The sequence below is a fragment of the Bicyclus anynana genome, chromosome 14, assembly GCF_947172395.1.
Source record: "Bicyclus anynana chromosome 14, ilBicAnyn1.1, whole genome shotgun sequence".
NCBI lineage: Eukaryota > Metazoa > Arthropoda > Insecta > Lepidoptera > Nymphalidae > Bicyclus > Bicyclus anynana.
In genome coordinates this window covers 16,885,225-16,903,129 of record NC_069096.1, presented here as the reverse complement: position 1 = coordinate 16,903,129, position 17,905 = coordinate 16,885,225, and the positions used below count along the sequence as shown (strand labels likewise).

The following is a 17,905-nucleotide window of genomic DNA, read 5'->3' as shown; positions in this document are numbered from 1 at the left end:
GTACAGTCGGGAGGACCGTCTCTACGGGGTAAGCCGGCGCGCGGCCGAGCCGGTCTAACACGGCCGCCCATTCAGATGATTATTGCTAGCTTTGAGTTTGAGCTGCAGTTGATACAATGAACGATGAATATGAACACAAAATGAAAACAGAATACATACGGCTTTTAGGGACTCTCCGGAGTCCTGACCGCCAAACCCCACCTTGTAGAGAATTTGCCCTTCCTTTTGCCTGATATTTACTTGAACATCATTATCAAACTTCTGATTTGACCTGACAAAAATATAATTTACGTAGTGGCATGATTAAAGTAAGTACTGGGCTCAGAAGTTATCTTTCAATTTCTTTTTAAATTATTGTTGTAGTAAAACAACACAAGCGTGACACTATTAGCAATAATAATAATGTTGTAAGTCGTAATGAATTAATTATTCAAGAAAGCCGAAGCTTCAAAATATTGTAGCTTTAGATTAACAAAATGGCTGGAACCCATTTTGTTAAGACTGTCCTAAAGCTCTGGTGATTAAACGCGAAATGAATAAATCACAATAGCCATTTCAAATTTTACGGTGGATAATATCCGTAGAATCATGAATCATCATCAGTCGACGCACTTGTATAACTTTATCGTACGTAGTACAATACATCACAACCCATTTTTTGTTATTATTATATTACATAATATTATTATTTTACCTGCTAATAAGTTTGAAGACGGTGCTAATCCGATGATGTTTTAATTCAAGCCATGAATATTGAAATGTGGTTCTCTCAGAAACGGCTTAAATGAATACGATCAAAATAATCAAACAGATAAGCAGGTAGAACAATAATATTATGATGTTGTTTTTTGCTTTTTAGTTTAGTGGGTACGTTGTTAGGTTTTAAAATCGATTGTATTTTTTTATTAAATTTTTAATTTTTTTCTTTACCTCCGAGTGCGGTATCGAATTTTGTCGGCCTTGCAGGTTCCATACGATTCTGTCGCACATTATTTACGCATCCAGCGGAGTTTAGTCCGGCACTGTGTGCAGCCTGCGGGGTCCGCCCAAGCCAACGTCCGCTCACAGTCGGTACCTCCGGTGGACAGGGACGGATCTCACAGAGTCGCACGTAGAGCGCTCGAGTTGACTCAATAGTTTCGTTAGCAAACAGCTCGATGTCGTTATAATGCGATCAAGCCTCGCCTCCAGTTGGCCTATTCACTAACTTTAGCCTATGTAGCCACCTAACGTAACACTAAGTGATATAGCGTTCCGGTACGATGTCGTGTAGTAACAGAAAGGGGTGTGGATTTTCGTCCATCCTAACAAGTTAGCCCGCTTCCATTTTACATTGCACCATCACTTACTATCAGGTGAGATTGTAGTCAAGGGCTAACTTGTAAATAATAAAAAAAAATACTTTAACAATATCACGTGATTTAAAGATCACTAACAATAGCTAGTAGTAGCATACATTTCGTGTATATCCATTTAGTAACTGAAGGTAAGTGTAACAGCAGTAGCTGTTCAGAACAGTAAGCTGACGTCCTCATCGCACTGCGGGAGATCCGCACGTCGCGGCCGGTGATGGGTGTGACTGCTCACTGCGAAGTCCAGGACCACGTTGTTAGCTTATCTATGCTTCTAGTTACTTCAATGTAATTTATGATTAGCTCATAAAATACACAAAATAAAAACAATTATTAACGAGTCTTATCATGTTATTATGTTTTGAGGAGGTTTTAGAAATCTAATTATCAGATATCGACGATCGGTACCACATTTTATATATTTTATGTATTTAATTTAGAAATTTATCATTTCTCTACGCACAACAATACACCATTATTCTTAAATTAATGACCTCAAAATGAGCTCAATTTCATTTTCATCTCCATCATAATTTATCGTTAATTCAACTCGCAATTAGTCGTGGACTTGCTACCGAACCACATCATTAGTAAGTTACCTCATCATTTACCTATTTACAGTACAGTACAGTATTTATTCGTGACAGTGAGTGTCGCGCATAGCCGCAAGTTATTTATCTCTTGTATAAATGCTTGTAGATGCATCCCGCCTGATGCTAAGCGTTTTATTTTTAAACCATTTTCTTCCCTCGTGGTTCAATGTTAGTATGTTAGCTGGCGCCGTATTCAACACATGCACTCGCGGCAAACAAGATACTTGCATCCTTGCACAAAATAGCTAAATAGCAGCTACGTCACACATCTTTGCTCTGACACAGCTCTACAAGTAAGCAAACAATCGCCAGCTGTGACCCGTCACGTGTGGTCACGCCCTAACTCTGGCGCCGCCGCTAATAAAAGAACTTTGCCAAAATAATTGCAAAATCACAACTCGGCAGCGTTTTAATTACACAGAAATATTGAATAGAATCGCCAATCAGCAATCAGTGCATACTGTGGAGCTTGTAATTAGTGCCCTGCCGTGCCCCGTGCCCCGTGCCCCGTGCCCCGTGCCCCGTGCCCTGTGCCCGCCGAGCCCTCTGCCGCTCGTTTAAAGTTATTCAAGTGTGATTGAAGTCTTAATTGAAATACTCGTTATTAATTGTACCGTTCAAACTGCGCATTGTGCGTGGAGCTTTTAATTGAATTTCTTTTGAACAGACTTCTAAAGTCTCTAATTCTTAGTACAATTCCTTTCACATTCAAATTCGACATTAATATTAATTCTTTATAGCGAATTTGGGTAATAATAAACATAAATAATTCACAGCAGATATCTAAATCAAAAGCTTTTAAGATTTTAAAATTATAATCATAATATTGAATAAATATTCTGTGTTAATTATGTACTAAGTACGGATAATCCACAAAGTATCTACTTATCCTAATTTTGTAAAACCGAATGTGAGTTTGTAACGCTTTCACACCTAAACCACTTACTTGATTATAAAAAAACCTTTCATTAACGGAAGGCTATATTACGAGCGAGAAGTATACTCTACATTCTATCCCCGCATTCCGCCGAGAACGGCCTCCGCTAGTATAGGTACAACAACAAAAACGCAATGAGTATTATCAGGAATATTTCCACAGCACGTACTTGGAGACACCTCTACACTGGATGAGAACTGAACCTAGGACGTTTCCGTCTGTTGCGTGAAAACCGTTAGAGCGGGGCACACGAGTGGTGGTCGCAGCTGCGCTGTAGCAGCGTTGGACAGTCTGTTAATAAAGTAATGTTGGGACGCATAAACAACTGAGCGGTGCCGCTCCGACGTCGCAACGCATTCACCCCTCCCCGCCTCGTCTCGGTGGTTGCGGTCCGGTGCGGCGCCGGAGCGCATCGTGTGCCATGCCACAGATATGTGTATGTAAGACGCAGCGACACCGCTCCGGCGCCGCATCGCCGCCGCAACGCATCGTGTGCTGTGCCCGCGCTCTAAATCTACTGAGGCTTCACTATATTATTAAAGAGTCCGTCAAACAGGGTCGCCAGCGATGTTGGACGTGAAGGCGGCAAAAGTTGGATAGTAATCAATTATTTATTCATTAGTTATACGTTTGCACCGGAACTTGCTTTCACTTCACTAACTTCTAACGAAATTTTCTTTATACCGTTAGACTACGAGGATATATGTAGCCTGCGAATGAATTAAAATTAAAAAACTGAATTAAATGAATTTGAAAAACTTTTGAACAAAACATTTGCTTATCCCATTGCACAATACATTTGGCGATTTATTATTATTAAACTAGTGAAGGCCCGTTACATCTTTCGCGTTGAAGACCATACTTAAATCCCTCACGAAGCTAATTCTAATCGCATTTACACTTTCGAATAATGGCTTGGTTGTGCAGTGTGCTACAATTTCAGAATTTTTCGCTTCTTCTGAATGCGATCCTTCGATAATCCTTTTCAGTCTTACACGACAAACAAATTAATTAAGAATTCGTTGGGAACCTATTAACGCCATAAAAGAAACATTTTTCAACATCTGAACAAAATAATAGGTATGTACACATTACCGCTCCACTCATGTCTGGAATGTCTCTACCGTCTACCGTCTACCGGCGAAACAAATTAAAATCCCTAAGTGGATGCTCAAAGAGTGTAATCCTTTACACAACCTCGGTGGAGTTACAAGCTTTGAAACCTTCTGTAATTAGAAAATTAATTAAAATTACCAAAAATAGCTGCGTCTAAAAAAATTACTTATACATAAATCTGTAGGTATTTATTAAAGTAATCTTTATTGAAGCAGTGAATTCTCTCTCCCACACGGAGAGCAAGCTTGTTGCCTGCTGCCTGCTGCCATGTCGAGAGCTGTTTGGCTGGTACGACGATGACAATTTCAAGAATCTTTTCTATATACGATTTACCTCGTTCCGAACATGTATTTTGTCAGTGAGTCAGTATCAGAGCGAGTGCCAGTCTAACTGGCAATGCATCCTCTCGATTTCAGCGAGCGAGGCGTCACGTACTGTGAAATCTCTTTTCGTTTTGTTTGCGTCCGGCCACGTTTCATGTGACACGTTTCACACGAGTGGAATCTATTCTGCGGTAAAAGAGTGGGCACGCTTTCCTGTATATTGAATAAGAAATTGAGTACAATAGAAAGAAAAAAAGGAGCTAAGTAATTCTTGTGTCCTAAACACATTCGTGCACGAATCATTGGACCAGCTACTGGGTTCGACTCCTGGCTGGCGCAGTTGAGAAACTTACGGTGTTATATCTCCGTGCACGGAGAGCTCGTACACCCCACTCATTATCATCTGATAGCGACCATTTCACACCTAAACACCGTAACCCTAATCCCATCAGTCCGGATTTGAAGGGCGTGGTAGGTCTAAACTCCATGTATTCTAACAAGTTTCTTTCGAAGACTACCGGAACCTTGAAAGAGTTAAATTAGCAAAAATAAATGTTTAAATGACTCAAACTGGTATATCGAACCTACAACCTCTCGTTATGAAGCAGCGCCCACAGTACCACAGCGCTAAAGAAGACGAGCATAAAAGAGTTAGCAGTAAATGCAATGACCGAGTCCCGCAACGAGCTGCATTAATGCAAAAATCACTTTTATTACGAAAGCTGCACGATTTAAATTGACCATAATTGCGAGAACCGGTCATTAGACCACCTACTCTCAAATAAAATTATCCGCGGGCGGCGGCGGGCCGAGGCGTCGGGGGGAGGGGGAGTGTTCAGTGAGATGTAAAAGCGCAATAGTAGTAAAGTGGTAACAATACCAGTTTGCTCCCTGAACACCCACTAGAAACCTTATACTAATTACGCGAAACGAGGCTTTCATTTACAAATTGAAGTCTCATTATTATCGTCATATTTTAATAGCGCCTCCTACAGGGCCTGCCGCCTGTATTATGTATCTCGACACACAACAACGTGCAGACCTGCGGCTCGGCTGAATACTGTCAAACTTCAATGATAATGACGTCACGGTATTACGTTTGCTCTTCAAGTTATAACACCACCGATTTTCCAAGTACGGGCTGGATAATTCTTTTCTCATCAATTAAGCTCAATTTCCGTAGCCCGGCGTGGCCCGGCTCAAACCTCAACCTCGGCGCTACGTGATCCCATGCTAGACAACCACTGGACCGCGATGCAGTCGGTACTGTGTATGACATCTTGATTAACTGCACCGATATTCCATAACAATATTTTTTATATCGATAATATTATGAGTCTTGTATTCGACTCTCTCTCTCTCACTGTCTAACACGATACTATAGATAGAAAGAGATAAAGAAGAATTCGAAATGAACTAAAAAAGAACATTATCGGGTTATGAAAAGAACGCTACAGAATAACGTGATCGGTGCCTACCATAAAACAAATACTATTAGTTGCCTGTTATTATTATTTTTGGTGTACAATAAAGTATATTTCATTCATTCATTCATTCATTTGTTTATTTTATTTAGCACACTTTCCTACTTCATTTAGTCGATCAACATAAAATAATAATTTACATTAGGTATAAGTAGTAGCCGATAAAACACTTCTTGAATTATGACCGAATGAAACGAATAACTTGTTAAGTTCAGACATTTAATTTTAATTTGATGTTGTTTTATAACCGTAGTACAGGAACAATCAATTAGTCCAATTATCGACGGAGCGTTTCAATTAATTAATTAATGTAATTAATATGAACGAGCGGACGGTTTAAGCTTCTTGGATAAATTATTGTATTTACGGCGCGTCTCTTGTTGACTGAATAAATATTACTTACCATTAAACTTTATTGTAATTTATTTGCATATATTTTAAAACGCAACAATTGACGGAGCAACAAAAATAGTCAATAGAAGTCAACAAGCACTCAGCGAAAGGATCACAACGCGGTCTGTGCGGGACACAACGCGGCCCGTGCGGGACACAACGCGGTCCGTGCGGGACACAACGCGGCCCGTGCGGGACACAACGCGGTCCGTGCGGGACACAACGCGGTCCGTGCGGGACACAACGCGGTCCGGTGTACGAGTCTGTGGGTGTTGGATATCATTTGTTCGATTCAATTAACAAATACTTATCACCTAATTTACCAGAGTACTGTGTTTTAACAAAAAATAAAAATAGCATCGAGTACTTTCATAGGATTAAGCAAATTTATTTATCTTTGTATTTCAAACATTTTACACTAGATCTATTCATCTATTGGATCAAATATTAGGTGAAGTAAGCTTTGCTTAAAAAACCCTGATTGACAGTCAAAAATTGTACTTCTTAAATGCTTCAGACCGGTTTTGTCGAAGGTCTGTCCGCAGCAGGTCTGTCCGCAGCAGGTCTGTCCGCAGCAGGTCCGTGACCGACAGCAGGAAAGCCCCCTTCGCAGGTGGCGGGGGCGGCGGGGGCGGCGGGGGGTCGCAGAGTGAGCCAGAGCTCCTGTTCAGAATGTTCTGCACCCAGAGACACTTGTCACCTGCGAATATCAACTTTCTTTGTGTCTCATTTATTTTCACTCTTTTTATCTATCTATACTTATATTATAAAGTTGAAAAGAAAGTCCGAGACAGTTCCCACGGGATTCATGCTGAACTGAAATTCAAACGGACGAAGCGACGACGCGGGCGTCCGCTAGTTTTCAATAATATTATTTATGAAATACAATGATACAAAACGCAAACAAAATTGAGGTAATAACATATCACCATTTATTATTACCTCGGTGGAAGACTTCCACCGAGATGGCCTTGCTTAAGTTAGCCTGATACATCTTAATAACAGTATCAGAATGTGGGAAAACCCTGGTGGATTTTCCTTGCACAGAAAAGCGCGTTAGGTCGGACTTTAACCGACTGTAGTGAAACACAATAGCTGATTCAATACTGACTTTTATTGTACTACCTTCCAATATTAATAATAAAATACACCACATCTCTCTTCTTACAAAAACAAGCTTTTTACTTATCAGTCTAATATAACAAACGGTTAGTTACACAATAAAACAATGTATATAAAGTAGCACACAAGATTTAGGTGGTTAGTTTAAAACATTACTATTCTTTTACAACATTTTTTTTTTTTTTTTTTTTTTATTTTATTTTATTTTTTTTTTTTTTAATTTATAAACTTAACTTATGTAATAAACACACATTTTCTTTCACAACTTTATGGAAGATTAATAAAAATCAATATGAGATAAAAGACTAAATCATCTTAGTTAAGATTTTTGATTTTTTCTTTAGCTACCATTTTTGCTTTTCTTTTTGTCGTTTGATCGACATCTTTACCGGGTATGGGACTACCGCTAGTGATCTTTTGAGGTGAATGAAATTCAACATCATTGTTATCATCCTCAGCATCTGTCACTGCGTCACCGTAAGTACTAGATGCCTGTGACGTGACATTGTCATTACTGGCCGGAGCCGTGCGAGCTATCAAGTGTCTCCTCGTTCGCCTGCACACTTTCCCGCGGTGGTCGCGCACGAGGTAGGAGCGCGGCTCCGGCGCGCGCGCAACTACCGAGACCGGCTTGCGACCGGTGCCGTCCGCAAGGGTAACCTTCTCTCCGACTGCCAAATCCCTAAGCGGATTCGCGCGCTTATCGAAACGCCTTTTCATCTCCTCTTGTCGACTCAAAACTGATTTATGATTAGCAACGTTATTAACATTTTCCCGCAATAATTTCTGATTAATTGGTAATTTTGTATTAAGTCGTCGACCCATCAAAATCTGCGCCGGAGAGTCTATCCCATCTCTCGGCGTAGTTCTATAGTTAAGTAGACTAATATAAAAATCTTGTCCGGAATCGATACATTTTTTAAGTAGCTGCTTTACGGTTTGTACTGTGCGTTCACTTTTTCCGTTGGACTGCGGATAGTGGGGTGACGACGTCACGTGACGCACTTCCCACTCGCACATGAAGTTCTTAAACTCGCGTGAGCTATAAACAGTCGCGTTATCAGAGATGAGTTCCAAAGGAATGCCATGCCTAGAAAATTGCTCTTTTAAAAATTTTATAATTGACAAACTATTTAAATTTTTTATCGCTCCGACTTCTACGTAATTCGAAAAATAATCGACTAATATGATATAGTACTTTTTCTTATATTCAAAAATGTCAGAGCCTAATTTTTGCCATGGTATGTCCGGCACGTAATGTGGACGCAGCGGCGCGGGGCGCGGGCGGGGCGCGTGCTGCGCGCACGCCGCACAGCCCCGCACGGCCCGCTCCACGTCGCGCGACATGCCGGGCCAGAACATCACGTCTCGCGCGCGCCGCTTGCAGCGGTCTATACCTAAATGTCCCTCGTGCACTCTGTCCAACATTAACTTACGTAAGCTTTTCGGTATGTATAGAACATCGTCTTTAAAAATCAACCCGTCCGCGTACTGCAAAAGATTTCTATGTTGCCAAAATAGTTGAAGATTATCATTTATATTTTTCTTATGTTTCGGCCAACCGTTAATAATATATGAAATTAGGGATGTACTTTCAGCATCGCTCACAATATGCTTTTTTATGAGTTCTAATTTTTCATTACTAAAGTGTGCGTTTTCTATGAGAAAACACGTCTGCGATTCAACATCTGTGCTCAGCCGATCGGTCAACAACTCCGGCAACGCCGCCCTCGACAGCGTGTCGGCTATGTACATAAATTTGCCGGGCGTGTATACGACTTTCAAATCGTAGCCCTGTATGCGCATCATCATACGCTGTAAGCGACAAGGCACCGACGCCAACGGTTTGTTGCACAAAGCCTCTAAAGGTTTATGATCCGACTGCACGACTATACCTTGTCTGCCAAATAAATACTGGCGAAATCGTTCGACGGCAAACACGATCGCAAGCATCTCTTTTTCTATCTGCGCATAGCGCACCTGCGTGTCGGTGAGCGTGAGCGACGCAAACTCCACGGGCCGGCCCGCCTGCAGCAGCACGGCGCCGACCGCGTGCGCGCTCGCATCAACGGACACCACCACTGGCAATTCCAGCGAATATAAAGCCAGCACGGGAGCTGACGACAATTTCTTTTTTAAGTTTTCGATTGCTTCGGAGTGCTTAGGATACCATACCCACTCCGTATCCTTTTTTAATAAACCTCTTAACACCGCAACGGATTCTGAATAGTTCGGAATAAATTTTGATAAATAATTCACCATCCCGAGAAACCTTTCTAAAGCTTTCCTATCGCTCGGGTCAGGCATGCTTATTATAGCTTTGATTTTAGTATCATCAGGCTGCATTCCGTTACAATTAAATTTATGACCTAAAAACACTATTTCGCGAACACAAAACTTGCATTTATTATAATTATATTTTATACCGATTTCGTTTGATCGCTGCAATAAACGTTCAAGTCTCATATCGTGCTCTTCTCTCGTACGCCCCCAAACTATAATATCATCAATAAAGGAGTCGGTGCCGTCTAGATCTTCCAAATACTGTCTTATTTTCGCATGAAAAACTTCCGATGCACAGTTAATTCCAAACGGTAGACGTAGAAATTGGTACCGACCGTGCGATGGTGTTCCGAAGGTACAAAGGTCAGCACTCGCATCATCCAATTCGATCATCCAGAACGATGACGTCGCATCTAAAACGCTGAAATATTTCGCGTCGCGCAACTTGACAGCTACCTCGGTTACCGTCGGTAAACTATAATGCGCCCGACGAATAGCACGGTTCAAAGGTCGCGGATCTAAGCACAATCGAATGTCGCCGTTCTTTTTAGCAACTACAACTATGGCGTTCACCCAGTCGGTCGGGTGGGTCACTTTTCTTATGACACCCATGTTTTCCAATCTGCATAACTCTGAATATAATTTATCGCGAAGCCCGAGAGGAATCTTACGCGGCGGACATATGACCGGTTCAATATTGTCATTTATAGAAATAGTATAACGGCCAGGCAATTTTCCTAAACCATTAAATAGTTCTGGGTATCTACTTTTGTATTTATCGTACACACACACCGCGTTCACTCTGTTAATAAGGTGCAAAGCGATGCAACCTTTTAATCCAAGAATATTTTGACAATTAAAATCAGCCACAACGAATGTTAAATCATACAGCTTACTCTCGTGTGACAATGTCAAATCACCCGCACCTAATATCGGTATATCATTGCCCGTAAAAGATTGTACGCGTTTTATGAACGGTTTTAACATTTTTAAAGAAAATCCTAGCTTCAAAAAATCACTTTTTGCTATAACATTTAGCATAGAACCGGTGTCCAATTTAAATTGAATTCGCTTACCATTACATACAAAGGTTTCAAACCATTCCTTACACGAACTGTTCTTTGCAACCTCGCTTATAATATTAATGTAAAACACTTCTTCATCAGAGCTATCAACATTTACATCGAACACTTTACGACTTGAACACTTTTTTGACTTATGAAAATGGCCCACACGTTCACACACAAAACAGGTAGCACTTCGCGCTGGACACTCGACATCTCCCGCGCAGCGCGGGCTCCCGCACGCGGCGCAGCCGGCCGGCCTGGCGCCGTACCGCGCGCCGCGCCCGCGCAGCGCTCGCCTGCCGCCGCCTCGACCTCGCGAACCGCCACCTCGAACAGATTCCTTCCAAATCGCGTCCACGGACGATTCGGCAGTCGAACCCTCGATGAGCCGACCCTCTTCCTTGGACATCTCAGCGGCCTCACAAATCTGTACGGCTTTAGCCAAGGTCAAATCATCCGTGCGCAACAGCCGGTCACGTACCGTGGTATTAGATATGCCACAGACGATTCGATCTCGTATTAAACTATCTCTCAGCTGCATGAACTCACAATGTTGACTGAGTAGCCTCAGTGACGTCACGTACTGATCGATTGTTTCTGATGTGTCTTGGTTTCGCGTGAAAAACTTTTTCGGCTTTTTTCGGCTTCGTACCAAAATGTTCATCGAATTTTTTCAATAAGCACTCAATGTCGTCTTCTTTTTCGTCTTTGACATAACTAAACGTAGTGTACACATCGTACCCTGCCGGGCCTATGAGATTGATCAGCAGGCTAGCCTGAACGTCAGCAGGCTCCTTCGCCACTCCGGATGCTTTTAGAAACACGAGAAACAGTCTTCGCCACGTACGCCACGCGTCAGCTCGCGCGGCCGGGCCACCTTCTACTGTCAATTCTGCCGGAGGTCTTGCGTGTTCCACACTGGGATTCGTATATTTAATACTTTTAAAGATATTTTACACCTTTACACTATAACTTATTTGCCTTTTATATTAAATAAATCCCACCGCTGTCACCATGTAGTGAAACACACGTTAGCTGATTCAATACTGACTTTTATTGTACTACCTTCCAATATTAATAATAAAATACACCACACCGACGAATCTCCAACTTCCATCTCGTCACCGACGCCGCACACACCAATAGATTGGACCTCCCCGCAGGTCGACATCGACTTAATGTTTTATCTAGTGCTCTGAAGTCTATGTAAATGGAAGCTTTTTTAATCTAAATCATTAACAGTTTAGGTGTAATTTACTGCTTATCGCGTAATTCGCGAGGCGGAGACGGCGGTAATCTCCGCCACGAGATAATATACATTTCTTTTAATGTACGTGTCACATAAATCTTAGACATATATCACGAGGATTCGCTTCGTGTGCTGCACGACAGGATATGAAGGTATTAGATTACATAATGATTTTTGTACTTGTACAAACATTCTTACTCTCTCAGAATTTGTTTTTTGGAATATATATCACTTTTATGGATTGTATAAGTGAATATTTAATAAGACATTTGTCCCTACTTCTAATTTTCTTGTGATAGATCTATCACGTAAGGAAGAAACGTGAATGATAAACACATTTCTTTGAAACCGTTATTTCTGTGCGTTAAGTGCTACCGACAATGTGCTTCTATAACAAATACTGTGGTACCCGACCACAACTGGTCTACATAGTAGGTCTAACTACAATGGACTACTAGGAGCCGCCACCAGAACCCTAGTACGAATTGTAAACATATGATAAAACCTTGAAAAGGGTCTAAAAAACTAAAGGTACACGTGGGTCTATACAACAATAATATCTGCCGGTCACCTTTCACGGCTAAACCACTGAACCGATATTTTTTTGGTATAATAAATGGCATTCTGGAGCAGAACTTAGGCTACTTTTTATCCCGGAAAGGTCTATGGATCCCGCGGATTAATGAACTATGTCACGTGAACGAAGTCGCGCCCGTCCGCTAGTGTAAAAATAGAGTTCACCAATAAATGTCTACAGCGTATAAGAAGAGCGTAGGTACCTACAAAAAAGAGTCAGGAACCTCACCAGCCGCTTCCCGCTCAATGGGCGGTTTCAAGTCCGCCCTCGTCAGCAGCGCGAGTCCTCTCTGCGAGCGGCGGGCGGGCGCTGGCGCTGGCGCGGGTGCGGGCGCGAGATGCAGTCGGTGCGGGTGCGGCGGATGGCGTGCGAGGCGGGCGGCGCGCTGCTGCAGCAGCCGCAGCTCCTGGCGCCGCAGCGCGTCAGCGGCAGAGGTCTCGCTCTAGTGGAGCCATGGACACATCACATTATTATTAACACTCTGACGCCCTCGTTAGACGGCTCAAAGTCTCTCAGTGAGCGATGAACCGGTGAGACCCGTGACAGCCCAGTGGAAATGACCTCTACCTTCAATTCAGAAAGCGTAAATCCGCATTCTGTCCGAGGCATGGACCTCTAAATTTTCAATCGTGTGCATTTTAAACAATTAGATATCACGTGTCTCAAACGGCGAAGTAAAAACATCGTAAGGAAGCCTGTAGAGAAGTTTCTTAATTCTCTGCGTGTGTGAAGTCTGCCAATCCGCAATGCGCCAGCGTGGTGCTGCATTGCATCTGCATTTATTTTTAAGCCTAAAGCCTCTCATTCTGAGAGGAGACTCGTGCTCAACCGAGTATGAGTTGTTAGTGATGAATGAATATTGAGCGATAAAGCGAGCAATGCTTGCAGTTTCTCTGCAGAATTTGCAGCAAAACCAAAGTCACCGACACAGCTCTGCGAGCCGCGGAGCCGAAGCGACGATGACCGGCTGAGGGCGCACAGTTCAAAGAGCCAATGGACGTTGGGGTCCCAAGGTTTTAGAACGGCAACACCCACGTATGAAACGGATTGCAGGGAGCCGCTGGATGCTGGCGGCTGAAAACTGTAGTATTTGGAAGACTATGCAAGAGGCCCATGTTCAGCAGTAAACGTCCATTCAATACCTCATAGTGAGCAATGACGAATGTTGATGATGTCACTGCAGCTTCTGATTATTTTAGGTGACTTTGATTTATTATAAAATATTTTTCGGTATTTCTTTTTGTGTAGCGAAGTGGTCGGTCTCCTTTCTGTCAACGAAACAGATGTTTGACTCACCGCGGCGGCGTCGCTCGCAGCGTGCGCCGGCTGACGGAACACGGTGCGCAGCACGCGGCGCACGTCCGCACACAGCGAGCTGTGGGAATGTTGACATCAATCCCGACACCCCGCACTGGAGCAGCGCGGTGGACCTAAGCCTCATATCCTCCCACCACACGGAGAGAGGCCTGACCGTATAGTGGCCCGTTAAAAGCTAATAATGAATGATGATGTAAAATCTAGACTCGTTTGTTAATATTTTTACTTTTTAGGGTTCACTTGTAAGATTACTCGCGTGAATCTACTGGACCAATTGAGTTGTAATTTGGTGCCCACAATGTTGATCCTTTGACTCAAACGCAAAGTGTACCGTGAATAGATGACATCTGAATATGGACGTGCATAAGAAGAAAACTGGCAAGATGGAAAGTTTAAAAGCATTTTTTAACTGCATCGTGTGATACATCCAGTAAGAGAAATAGTTTAAACTCATAGTCGCAGTTGTTTGAGGCGGATGATGCAGATGGTCAGTGAGAAGCTCTGCTCTAGCAGGGCAGACGAGTTTTGTCAAACAAACCAAACAAAGTGCTTCATTACTATCGCAGACGCTCTATCAAACTAGAGCAATTCCTCCACGACGATGGGAGTGTAATTCCATGCATTGAACGAAGGATGAGGTTTCCGTTCTCTTCAAAGTTCAATAAGATCGGATAAAACATCGCCAACGTTCAAAAGCAAGAAAGGATTTCGAAAATATCTTTAGTGTGTAATTCCGATACGGTTACCGAGCTCGTGACCGAGCTCGTTCTACGGCGGGAGCTGTAGAGTGACAGTAAATACATACAAACAGTATTCCAACTCGGCCGTATCTTTGAAATAAATACCTACATCTCGTACGTCTACCTACGTCTCGTATACTCGTAGAGCTGCCCGCCGCCAGCATTTAATTACATTTGCCAACTTGGTGTAACAATATTTAGTTTTGTGATTGTAAATATACTTTTTTTAGATACACAAATAAAATATTTTATGAATTGAATAGGAAATGTTCAATAAAAAACGCGCGGTCATTGTTAAAAACCAATACTTCGTCCGTTCGTGAAATCGTCACTGTGGCACAGTCGCGACCGACTGCACCGCGAGCGCACCCCGACCTCTAGTATGAAGTTGGAATACTGTCAGTATGTATTTACTGTGGTAGAGTCCTGCGCTGTCCACTGTCCGCTGCGCTGAGATAAGCCGGCGGGGCTGCTGGCGGCGCGAGATAACGACCACAAGTTCGTTTCGTACTGTCGCTAGCGTGCGCGAGTCAGCGGAACATTTACTGGATATTCAGATTTGATTAATGCAAAGATTACGTCATTCACATTGAACTACGAGACGCCCGGCGGTTTCACCCGCGTACTCCCCGTTTCTGTGGGATACGGAAATTAAATATACTTATGGCACTCACAAATGACCTTACATGATACCTTTCTGTTGGTAAACTAAAACTCAAAATCAGTTCAGTAGATGCTCGTACAATTGTACAAACTTATTAGTATAGATACAATAGGGAACATTTTTTTTTTATTGTAGGAGGAAATCCTCATGGATGACATCCAGGACATAGCCTGGATGAAGAAGCCCGACTTCACCGATACACGGTGCCCTACGGATTAAAACCTCCTACATTCACCGCCCTTCCATCCCGGTACCGATGTGAACATTACTTCGGGAAGGGGTTGTCTTTTAGGCATCGTTCATTCGTTGCCGCTCCCATTCATCTTGCACCCGTCTGCCTATAATACAATGGAGCATCTCTGCGCCCTTTCTCCACCCACCCTCGCTTGCCAACATGTACGGAACCAAGTTATTTTCTGATAGGGGTTCATCACTTCCGTGTGCTCTATTTCTTATATTTTCGAACTCTACGCACTCAAAAATGGCGTGGTTAGGTGAGTCTTCTTCTCCGCAGTAACAACAGGCTTCGCTAGCCGCTTTACTTATAGCATAATTGGGAACATTGTGAAATGTGACATCGTAGATTAGACATCTCCTGGGGATACTCCAGATATTAAGTAGGTTATCTAGATTCTTAGTAAAATAGATTCCTAGATAGGTGTATGTAAATTTCAATAAAAGACAATCTCGTTTGCAACGTACGGATATAAATGAAAAACAAAAGCAATAAAATACTTAGATATAAGTCGCGCTGCGTGCAGTCCCGAGATGTTCCCTGCATGCTGGGGGGTAGAAGGGGAGGGTGAGGGGTGAGACAAATGCCACTGATTCAGCGGGTCTCCTGGAAGCTGAACACTGCGCTAGTAAAAATCAATGGTCGCAAGGAATCGAGAACTAAGCAGACTCCTCTCCTCTATTTAAAATGAGTTTATTTCTCATTATTATCTATTACTTTTGCTATTTTTCGTAAAAATCACGTGTTTAAGGAGTATCGTCCCCCAGACAGAATTAGCAGTTACACGCTTGGTGTTCGAATTTCGGAACGCTCAGTGTCCTTTGACTCGGGCGCACATCCGACAACGAACGGAGCGAGGCGACGTGGTACGAAGTGACGTGAAGTTTGTCTCTACATTATCGTATTGGATTAACTGTTCAACTTCACGAGTAATGTATTGTGCAGCTGAAGCTGTAGCAAACAACTAGCCGCGCGGACAGACAGCCGCGCCGACCCCACGCTCAGCATTTTATGAGCTTTCATTTTTCCTTTTTCCACGTATGCCTTACACGATCTAATAAACCTGTCCTCGAGGGACTTGTGTATGCAAATGTGGGGACTAAAATACAAATCCGCTGAGATTCTATTCCTTTTCATATCTGTAATGACAAAATAGAGGCTTCGAAGGCCGGAACTAGAACAAATATTTAGGTATATTATGTTTTTACAGATGTCTACATATTGTGTCGGACGTCATAATATATCATACACTCGTACCTACCAAGTGATTATATTTAGTTTAATCAGAACTAAATATAATCACTTGGTAGGTACGTACAGAACAGAATAGTGACTTGCTTCAAATGGTCAGCATCAAAATGTGGCTACAGCAGGTAACCCACCGCCTGATGCTGAAGATCCTCTGAGTGCCGTGAGCTCTTTGTTCTGTTTTGTTTTTAAGGTTACAGGCTTGCGCTTGACTACAATCATGCTTGATGGAAATCAATGATGAGCTCTAGGATGGAACGTTTGCCTAGAAAGTGCCTGTTCTCACCGCTATACAATTTGTATAATACACTGCGCCGTTACAGATAATAAATTAATTAATGACGTCTTTTTCTAAAATATTTTAATGCGTAGGAGCAAGTTAGGCGTGGCTGACGTGGATCAGGTGACAACTTTGAAACGATCACAGACTCCACAATAGATAAAGTTAATCTACGAGTACGAGCCACGCTTCAAAAGGTATAAAACAACAAAATATGCTAATTTAAAATTGTTATACGAGAACTGTTTCATGAAAATGTTACAAAATTTTTATTCTAATTAACCCCCGACCACTGCGATATGTCCACACTCCACATGCAAATTAGATAAACCGCAAAATGGTACGAGTGCCGACTGAAACAATTGCGAATTAGCTTAATTGAACAAATTAAAATTGGACGAATTAGATTTGAAATGCCTCGCTGGTCAGAGAGTGAGAGAATGGTCAGAGATTCGACAATCTGAAGCGAAAACATCACAGTTCGGTTCAAGATCGTGTAGCTTGACATCTTATTATTTTAGTATTACAAAATATACACATAATACAATACTCACCCTTTCTCTGGCATCAGAGGCAAGATGTCAGCCATTTTCAATGTGCACACATTCATGCAAACATAAAATAATCATAAAATTAAAAAAAGTTTATACCAACGAAGTTTCTGTGACTCGTACATCATCATCATATAATACAGGAATTTGATGATTGACTGTCACAAAAAATATTCTTGAACTCAAACACATTGTCAAATTTAATTTTAAAAACATTTAGAAAAGTATGCATATGAGTTGTAGCGTTCATTTTGTAGTGATGTCTGTGATGTCGGTGAACTGGTAAGGAAAGGGATTTTTTAAATCTGGTACAGGAATTATGACATAGACCATCGTAACCGACACGAGTGGAGACATTTTATGAAGTACTTCGT

General features: G+C 42.2%; 1 protein-coding gene across 1 annotated transcript; it reads right to left on the bottom strand.

The window, feature by feature from the left end:
• Positions 1 to 6,287: 6,287 nt before the first annotated feature.
• Positions 6,288 to 17,569, bottom strand: LOC128198754 (uncharacterized). The gene is made up of 9 exons (XM_052885569.1): positions 17,535 to 17,569; positions 13,793 to 13,871; positions 12,703 to 12,938; positions 11,412 to 11,588; positions 8,558 to 11,314; positions 7,710 to 8,410; positions 7,141 to 7,236; positions 6,786 to 6,898; positions 6,288 to 6,461 (listed from the first exon to the last, which is right to left on the bottom strand). The coding sequence occupies exons 1-9, from the start codon at positions 17,567 to 17,569 to the stop codon at positions 6,288 to 6,290; spliced, it is 4,368 nt and encodes a 1,455-aa protein (XP_052741529.1).
• Positions 17,570 to 17,905: the final 336 nt, after the last annotated feature.